Source organism: Plodia interpunctella, chromosome 2 (genome assembly GCF_027563975.2).
Source record: "Plodia interpunctella isolate USDA-ARS_2022_Savannah chromosome 2, ilPloInte3.2, whole genome shotgun sequence".
NCBI classification, from domain to species: domain Eukaryota; kingdom Metazoa; phylum Arthropoda; class Insecta; order Lepidoptera; family Pyralidae; genus Plodia; species Plodia interpunctella.
The window spans coordinates 6225101-6234305 of record NC_071295.1 but is presented as its reverse complement, the minus strand read 5'-3'; the positions used below and the strand labels follow the sequence as shown (position 1 = coordinate 6234305).

At 34.6% G+C, this 9205-nt stretch overlaps 2 protein-coding genes across 2 annotated transcripts; one reads left to right on the top strand and one right to left on the bottom strand.

Annotated features, from left to right (window-relative positions):
* On the bottom strand, positions 1–3624 carry pAbp (poly(A) binding protein). Its single transcript, XM_053761202.2, has 3 exons — positions 2880–3624; positions 1874–2658; positions 1–1430 (listed from the first exon to the last, which is right to left on the bottom strand). The coding sequence occupies exons 1-3, from the start codon at positions 3070–3072 to the stop codon at positions 573–575; spliced, it is 1836 nt and encodes a 611-aa protein (XP_053617177.1). The 5' UTR covers positions 3073–3624; the 3' UTR covers positions 1–572.
* An 850-nt stretch (positions 3625–4474) lies between these two features.
* RpL13 (Ribosomal protein L13) lies at positions 4475–8018 on the top strand. The gene is made up of 5 exons (XM_053761370.2): positions 4475–4612; positions 4743–5007; positions 5832–5981; positions 6537–6689; positions 7872–8018. The coding sequence occupies exons 2-5, from the start codon at positions 4765–4767 to the stop codon at positions 7989–7991; spliced, it is 666 nt and encodes a 221-aa protein (XP_053617345.1). The 5' UTR covers positions 4475–4612; positions 4743–4764; the 3' UTR covers positions 7992–8018.
* The last annotated feature ends 1187 nt before the right edge of the window (positions 8019–9205 follow it).

The following is a 9205-nucleotide window of genomic DNA, read 5'->3' as shown; positions in this document are numbered from 1 at the left end:
TAAAGTGAATATTTCAAAGAATATATTGTAACAAATTACAAAGAAATACATATTATGCCAGTTACATCAGTGACCAAGTTTACAATCCAAGGTAATAATTACTAATGTAGAACTGACAAGGGAATAAAAAGAAACAGTTATGTAAGTAAAAGTAATTAATTGCAAGAACAAAAGCCAACTCCATTTTCAGAGATATGAAATAAGAAAAAAATAATAACTTAAAACTTTCTTTCTTAGTCAATGTAAAAAGTCTACAGAGTCCAGTATTTTACTCCTTTACATGTACAAATGTTGACAGTTTCATTGTTTTTGTTTGTGGGAATGCACCTACTTTTAACATGAAATAGTAATCAATTTTCTATATATAAGATGTTTTAGCAAAGTACATTTCCACATTTTCATTTTTTTTTTTGCAATTTTTATTATATATTTTTTTTTTAAGAGCGGGACTGCTTCAATAGAATTTTTTTCAAAGCATTACTAAAATTACCAAGAACTCTGCAATAGAATTTGTTCTTGTGAACATCTGGCAAGTTAGTCAATTCATGGACTTGCCAACTGACACAATTACATTACTCTTTCTTTGTGGCTTGCTGTTTGGCTTGGTGAGCCTGCAAAACAGCAACCGCTTCGTCAACTTTAGCTTTTAGAGACTCTCCATGTTCCAGCATATGAAGTAATTCAGAATTATCTATTTCCAACAACATTCCAGTAATTTTCCCAGCCAGATCAGGATGCATTCTTTGAATAAGTGGGAATAGACGTTCTCCAAGCATTTGCTTCTGTTCTTGAAGAGGTGCAGCAGCTAACATAGTTGCAGTTAATGGTTCTTGGCCCTGAATATGCACTGCTGGTTGTGGTGCTGGGGGATTTCGCATGTTGGCTGTGTACTTATAACCAGCAGGGCGACCACTCTGAGTCACTAGTGGTGTACGAATTGAAGCAGCTCCTGCTACACCTTGTTGACCAGTGATTGGTCTCGCCCCCAGAGATGTGCGCAATGAAGCTTGAGTAGGGCCTCTAGGAGCTGGACGGAATGGTGCTTGCATATTTGGATATCCTGAAGCAGCAGTTTGAGTGCTAGGTCTAACTTGTGGCTGTGCAGTCCAGCGAGGTGATGGTCTAATCTGTGTCATTTGAGCAGGACCATAGAAGCGCTGTGCTGCAGGAATTGTTGGAACAAAGTATCCTCCTGCACCACCTGGTTGGAAAATTTGACCCATTTGTTGCATGCGCATACTAGCCATACGCTGCATGTACTGAGATGTTAAATGGGCCTTGCGGTCTTCTTTACGTTGAGCTAAGGCCACATACAATGGTTTTGTTCCAACAATTCGACCGTTCATTTCTGTCACAGCCTTAGTAGCTTCTTCAGGAGATGAAAAACATACAAATCCAAAGCCTTTACTGCGTCCATCTTCCAACATGACCTGATGAAGGATACAAAAATAATGTCAATAGATTATATGTATTCAATGAAGTACTAATTTCAAGTCTGTCACTAAATGGACTCTCATTATGGAATTATGAGCTGGGTAAATGAGCCTTTAAGTTGAAAAACTTGTTGAAGAAAGACTAGAGTGTGACTCTTATGTCAAAACTAGTTGTTGCCCGCAGCTCCACCTGCGGTACCTTGTGTTTTAAAATGTTATCAAAATCTATTACAAATTTCATGAAATCACCCATGAACCCTTCGAAGTATGACATGATGCCAATATCAAGACAGCAGAACAGAATTTTGCATGTATGATATCAGTATGGAATAGAAGAATACAAATCTTAAAAAACATACAGTGATCCAAAGGCACTTCCCTAAAACTGTTCAGAAATAAGTGAGAAAGCCAATTAAGTTAAAGTTATTGCAAACAGTTACCTTAGCTGAAGTAATGGTACCAAAGGGTGCAAATTCTTTCCTTAGTCTTTCATCATCAATAGTGTCATCTAAGTTCTTGACATATAAATTTACCCCTTGATAACGAGTGAGCCTTTCTGACTTCAATTGCTCAAATTTACGTTTTAACTCCTTTTGGCGTTCAGCTTTTTTTTGAGCACGACCAACATATAATGGTTTACCCTCAACCAGCTCTTTGCCATTGAGCTCCATACAAGCACGCTCAGCAGCATCAGGGTCTTCAAATGCCACAAAACCAAATCCTCTGGATGAACCATCTTCTTTGTACATAACTTTATGACTTGTTATGCGACCATATTTTTCAAACATATCTTTCAACATTTCATCATTGAAATCTTCACCAAAGTTCTTGACATAAACATTGGTGAACAGTTTAGCTTTCTCACCGAGCTCCTTTTCACGTTCCTTGCGAGGAATGAATCTGCCCACATATACCTTCTTGCCATTTAACAACATGCCATTCACTTTGTCAATTGATTTATTAGCAGCTTCTTCAGTTTCAAAATGGACAAATCCATAACCTTTAGAGGCTCCGGTCTCATCCTGAGCTACTTTGCAACTCAAAATATTGCCAAAAGCCGAAAATGTATCATACATGGCTTTGTTGTCAATGGTTTTGTCAAGATTCTTTATAAAAACGTTTCCTACACCAGACTTGCGCAAAGAAGGATCACGTTGGGACCACATGATTCTAATAGGTCTTCCTTTGATAATATCAAAATTCATAGAGTCCAGTGCTCTTTCAGCTGAAATACAAATTACAATAAATTCAGTATTTTTTATATGGTGTTTATTTTTAAAAAGGGCTTTGAAACAAATACAAATAAAATTGTTTCAGAGTGCCTAGGCTGTAACATCAAATTCACTTATGAAATAAGTATTACACCATAATTAGTAGTAAGGTAGGTAGGTATGTAAAAAAATGCAATTTCAATAACCTTGAAGATTAATAAAAATTACCACTTACCATCAGTAGGTTGCTGAAAATTTACGTAAGCGTAACCCAAGGATCTGCGAGTTATCATATCGCGACATACTCGAATTGAAAGGACTGGACCAGCAGTCGAAAATTTTTCAAACAACATGGCCTCAGTAATATCTGAGTGCAAGTCCCCGACATACAGTGATGCCATGGGGTAATTTGGTGGACCCGGATTCATTTTGGATATCTTACTTTGAGACTTTTATGAAAAACATTAACTTGACCGTCGTAAAGAACAACTTCACTTTCTCTTTATAATGACTACAATCGCATTCCTTAGACCACGTTGCACGCTTACGTACACTAACTTAAAATCGAGTGATTCCCGTTAATTTTTAGTTATTTTACTATTTTTTTGGGTTTTTGTTAATTTTATAATTTTTTTTTTATTTTACAAGAATATTTCACGAAATTCTGAGGATTGTGTGACCTATATTTCGAGGGAACACACAACCTCGCGTGAACACACCTTGCTCACCAAAGGAAAGGTGACGTTTGTAAAACACAAAAAGCAAAATGGCGTCGCGTGGCCTGAAGAAGCAATGAAGAAGTCACGTTTCGCGGAACTAACTTTGTCTATGAAACATAAAAACTTCACAGCAACAACGGTCTAGTCTGGTCTGACAGACCTCGTCTATGAATCGATATCTCGTCTATCTCGTATATCGTTGAATCATTTAGCAAATTCGTCTTGTGTTCTAAAAGCCTATTGAATAATCCACTAAATCCTTCTTTTTTCTTTTAAACTCTCACCACGATTGCGTAGGTTTTTGAGTCTTTGGCGCTTTTTGCATGTTTTGTTAACCCTAGTTGTACCACTAGTGCCATCTGCGCTGAGCTTTGCGTAATATATATGCCCTGTAATCCCATGCGCGAGACATATATTATACACGTGCGGGGCCCTTCTAAATCTATGGGTACAAGTACTTTTATGCCTATGAATAAAAGGGAAAGGAAACTAAAAATGAAGGGCTACCGTACCTAAATCAGATTTAAAAAAACCATGAAAACATAGATAATACTGGGTTACATCGAGATATTTATTTAACTAATAATTACCCAGTGACTACACATTATTTATACTCACAGTTTAAACCTATGTATGTTGTAGAGTGATTCTATCAAAATCGTTTATCTCTTTTGAGTCGTCTTTAGTTATCTTTGTCTTTGTTCTCCATCTCATGCAAAATGACAGAGACAGAGGGATTAGGCTTGGGCCACAGATATAAAATTGGTCCTAATAAAACTTGGCAAACCTAAAAATTCCGCAAAATCTAGTCTACAGATATATTTAGTAAGTAAGTCTACCTAAAACGTGGCTCTATAAAAACTACAATGGTTGGTTTGGTTTCCAAATACGATTGTAACGTTTGTGCCAATGACAAATACAAAAGACCGTATGTATATATATATATATATATATATATATATATATATATATATATATATATACATACGGTATATGCCGCATATATATATATATATGCGGCAGTCACACGTCAGTACATGGAATTTTCCGTTCCGAATTTTAAATTCGGTTCGGTCCATGGTTTAGCTTTAGCAAACGCTGCCATTTAGCTTTAGCTACAGCGGCGGCGTATAACGAGGTTTATGTTTAACGTAGAAAATATATAATGTCATCAGTCACTGTCAAAGCATATTTAATGTCAAATTTCTAGCAAATACCTGTCTTTCTTTCTTTTTCGTGTTTGCCACCGGTTAGTGTTATTTATAATAAAAATCGAATTTAATCTGATAAAAAAACTATAGAATTGCTTCCAGAAGCTTTTTTTTCTTAAAATTTGTGGTGTATGTAAAACAACTGTGTAATTATTTTTATTATTTTAGGTGAAGTTGTGGTTAATCAAAAATGGGGAAGGGTAATAACATGATTCCTAATGGCCATTTCCACAAGGATTGGCAAAGATTTGTTAAGACTTGGTTTAATCAACCTGCTAGAAGACATCGTAGAAAGTTGAACAGAATCAAGAAGGCTAAAGCAGTAGCACCTCGTCCTGCTGCCGGACCATTACGGCCAATTGTTCGCTGCCCTACTGTTCGGTATCATACGAAAGTTCGAGCTGGTCGTGGGTTTACTCTACGGGAAATCCGGGTAAAAATTTGCTAATACTGAAATAGAATTAGGCAAAAAATTTTCCTACCAAAATAGTAGATATTAAGTAGAACAAAAAGTATCACGATAAGTATATGCCTTAAAAATATTTATGTTATGTAAAGATAGAATATGTACATATATTATTTACAGTACAGTTAGGTTTCAATAATTTCTTCCTTATATTGTACTATAGGCCCGTCTGCTTCACTCAGGTTAAACCATACTAAATTTTACACCTGAACCTTTAAAAAATGCATTAAAATATGTTGTATAGTTTTAAAGATTTAAGTATAATTAAATAATTTACAGACAGACAGTGGGAAACATCTATGTTGTTGGGTGATTTATTTTAGTGATTAATACTATGTCATGATAGTTATTGGTAATTAGTATGCTATATGAATTTCGGGGTCTTTATTGTGTTGTGTATTAGAAACTAGCAGATTCTATCAGCTAAAAGTCCGTGCAAATAGTATTGGGTGCATTTGTCATATAAAAATATTTTACCTTTTTTGTGGTAAAAAATTGAACAAAAAAGTAATCTGATCTCAATTTATATGTATATGTATGTAAACCAAATTTTATCAAAATTGGTTTATCAGTGAATTCATAACAGATAGACATTATTATAATATTGAAATAGATTACCATGATTTGATTGTTGGAATTTTATTTGTATTGTGTAATTCAATTTACAGTATTATACTTTTATATTACTTGTATTAAATATTTAACTCAAGTATGTACTCAAAATAAGAATTAAAATTAAATAAGAGGCTGCATAAACTCTGTTATAAATATGTTATGGAAATATTTTTCAGGCTGCTGGTTTGAGCCCTGCCTTTGCCAGGACTATTGGAATTGCAGTGGATCCTCGCAGACGTAACAAGTCAGTTGAGTCACTGCAAGTCAATGTTCAACGCCTTAAAGAATACCGTGCCAGATTGATCTTATTCCCTAAGGGCAAAAAGGTAACTGTAAATTTTATCCTATAGTTTAAAAAAGAAAATGCAACTAATACCTAGCCAAATTTGGCTCTTTATATTTTCTATGTGGAAAACATGTACATGCAATAAACTCAGGTTTCATTAGACTGACTGGGCAATTTTTACTCTTTTGCCTTTATGCAAATAAGATGTTTTAATCTTAAAATGAAACAAAAAATATAACTTTAAAATGAGCCCATTTATTTGGTTCTAGATGTTTGCCCTTGGCTTCGCTCCCATGGGAATTTTGAGATAAAATATAGCCTATAGCAATCTAGGATAATGTACCTTTCTAATGGTGAAATAATTTTAGAATTTGGTTCAGTAGTTCGAAGATTACCCACCTAAAACTCACAAATGCTTGTACCTCTTTATAATAATAGTATATATGTATGTTATTGAAAAACTTAAAAATTATAATTTGCAAAAAATAGCCCACAAGTCTTAATTTACTTTAATCTAAGTACTTTAAAATGTAAATGTAAATATCATAAAATGTACTTTAATATTTAAATATCGAAAATTATGTGTATATTCCAGGTCCTGAAGGGTGAAGCAACTGAAGAAGAACGCAAATTGGCTACTCAACTACGTGGGCCATTGATGCCAGTGCAACAGGCCGCACCTAAGTCTATTGCACGCGCAATCACTAATGAAGAAAAAGATTTCAAGGCATACCAGTACCTAAGAGGAGTATGTTTTAGCTTTTTGTCAAACTGTAGTATGTGGAGTAAATAGTAAATGACAGTCACTCGAGTAAATGAATCATAAAATAGTTTTAGGCATCTAGGGATATGCTATGCAAAATGTTAGTTTATGTTGTGAGTGTATGTGAATTTGTGTATAATTCAATCACTGAACTATTCTCTCTTATCTCTGCATGTTCCGTTCATGGTTGCGTTCGGTTTTGCGAAGCCGTAAAGCTTGGAGTGAGCAAGAAAAAAACCTTTAATTTTGAAGATTTGGCTATGTTCCTCTAACCCTCTTTGAAATTGCTATCGATGCTTATCAGCTGCCTAAGCTGTGTGTCCCTTAGTCGCCTCTTACGACATCCACGGGAGGATACGTAGTAGTTCTATTCTAGGGCGGAACCACACGCCTGGCAATCACTGATATATTTTAGTTTTGGGATGTAGTATATACAATTCCTAACTATGTTATATATAAAAGTGAAAGTAAGTTTGTTCAATAAGTCGGACTAAACATGTAAAAGTATTTAACCAAATTATTTTATGTATCTATCAATATAGTTAGACAACATAGCATTGTGGGGTATCATTGAATTGGTCTTAAAAATTATGAAAAGGTCTCTGAAAGTTTTATCATTATTCTAATATTTTGGGATATATTTACTTCCAGAGTAGGAAAAAGTCTGAAATATATTATACTTATAGATATAAAGAATTCAATGAAAACTTAATGAAAATTGGTTTAACAAAATCAATCAAACTGGTAACTAAATATGGGATAATTTCGATATTTACATATACTATTTAGGAATCTGTACAAAATTAAACCTTGGCCTATGATTATACCTACCTATTAATTTAGGCATTTAACTGATATCCGAAAACAGGTTTCTCACGAGAAAATTAGAGGCAATGAAATGCAATGCTGCTTTCTGGTGCTAATAGATGGCGCCAACCGTCAAATTAAATGTCCCTATAGTTGAGTTTTTTACTTTGTAAAAATCAAAAAGGTTTCATTTTCTAGCTGGGACTTCTGAACAACGTGTTTGAAAGTTCCAATTTTTTCCGAATTCAAGATTATATGTTATATCATTACAGCAATATAGCCTGTAAAATTAGGTTTTGTCGTCTTTTCCGGTCAGTTTTTGAATCTGTACTACAACATGAAAATTAAAATTTCTTTCAGGCCCGGTCCATTGCCAAGCTTGTTGGTATTAGGGCTAAGAGATTGAAGGACGCCGCTGAAAACCCTGATGATGTCACCAAGGCACCAACTGCAGTGAAAGAAGCTAAGCCTAAAAAGTAATGCATTAAATAAATGTTGTAAAAAATGTACCGTCTTTCTATACATCCTAACAAATCACGAGTTATTCTACTTGCCCTCCAGGTATTTTCCCTTTGGGGGCCTTGAACTAATTAATAACTTAACTGTTTTGTTGACATTTATACAAATTTTAAGTTCAATGGGAAAAGAAGTAGGGGAAAGCTAAAAAGAGATGTGTGCGTTAGGCAGGACATGACAAAAAGGAAGGACAGGGAGAAGTGTGGAAGGAGACTGACATGCTGTACCGATATACTATGAATTGTTGTTTATATTCAACTAGTTGCGCCCCGGGGCTTCGCTCTCGTGGGAATTTCGGGATAAATAGTACCATATGTGTTATTCCAGGTCCTATTCTTCGCGTGAACCAAATTTCATAACAATCGGTCCAGTAGATTTTGCGTGAAAGAGTTACAAACATACACACATCCTCAAAAACTTTCGCATTTATATTAGTAGGATTATTTAGGGCCACCAGACTAGTTAGACTAGTTCTAGTATGCAAAAATACTCTATTTCAATTTCTTATCAATACATGTAATAAAATTAGACAAAAATCCTATACAGTACATTGAATAAATTTACATAAAAACAAGATTAGGTAATAGAGTCATATAGTAACAGTAAGAATTTGAAAAACAAAATCTTGTCCGTGTGTACACTCTAATCTTCGAAACTACTGGACGGATTTGAATGTTTTTTTTTTGTTATATACTACTATTAAGCCCGGGTTACTTATAGGGTATAAGTGATTTTGAAAATTGGAACACCTAATGGAGAACGATGGTACAGCTAAACTATAGGAAATATAAAAATAACGCCTTCAAAAGTTGTTCAGCCTGATGAGCATTTTCGGTTTAAGTATAAAAATCGAAGATCTGGAACACCTGATTTAGACCCATGATGGTCCCGAAGAAGAGTCATAATGGTCGAGCTAAACTATAGGAAATATAGAAATGACGCCTTAACAATCGTTTTTCAGTCTGATTAGCATCTTTGCTATGACGATAAATAAGTTACAAGGTTATGCAGTTTCTCCCATGGCCAACTTTATGTGGCTTTCTCTAGAGCGAGTAACTCTTGATGTCTTTTAATATTGACGCCAGAAGAAAATAAATATATAGTATATAAAGATATTTTTTAATCTCTCTAATAATTTTCATTCCTTACCAAAAATTGGTCACGCGAACGAAGTCGCG

Bases quoted from the DNA above. Each gene is read 5' to 3' on its own strand.
- pAbp (XM_053761202.2), bottom strand. From the start codon at position 3,072: ATGAATCCGGGTCCACCAAATTACCCCATGGCATCACTGTATGTCGGG. The intron at 2,659-2,879 runs GTAAGTGGTAAT...TTTGTATTTCAG, and splicing joins TTTTCAGCAACCTACTGATG to CTGAAAGAGCACTGGACTCT. The intron at 1,431-1,873 runs GTAACTGTTTGC...ATCCTTCATCAG, and splicing joins GTACCATTACTTCAGCTAAG to GTCATGTTGGAAGATGGACG.
- RpL13 (XM_053761370.2), top strand. From the start codon at position 4,765: ATGGGGAAGGGTAATAACATGATTCCTAATGGCCATTTCCACAAGGAT. The intron at 5,008-5,831 runs GTAAAAATTTGC...AATATTTTTCAG, and splicing joins TTACTCTACGGGAAATCCGG to GCTGCTGGTTTGAGCCCTGC. The intron at 6,690-7,871 runs GTATGTTTTAGC...AATTTCTTTCAG, and splicing joins CATACCAGTACCTAAGAGGA to GCCCGGTCCATTGCCAAGCT.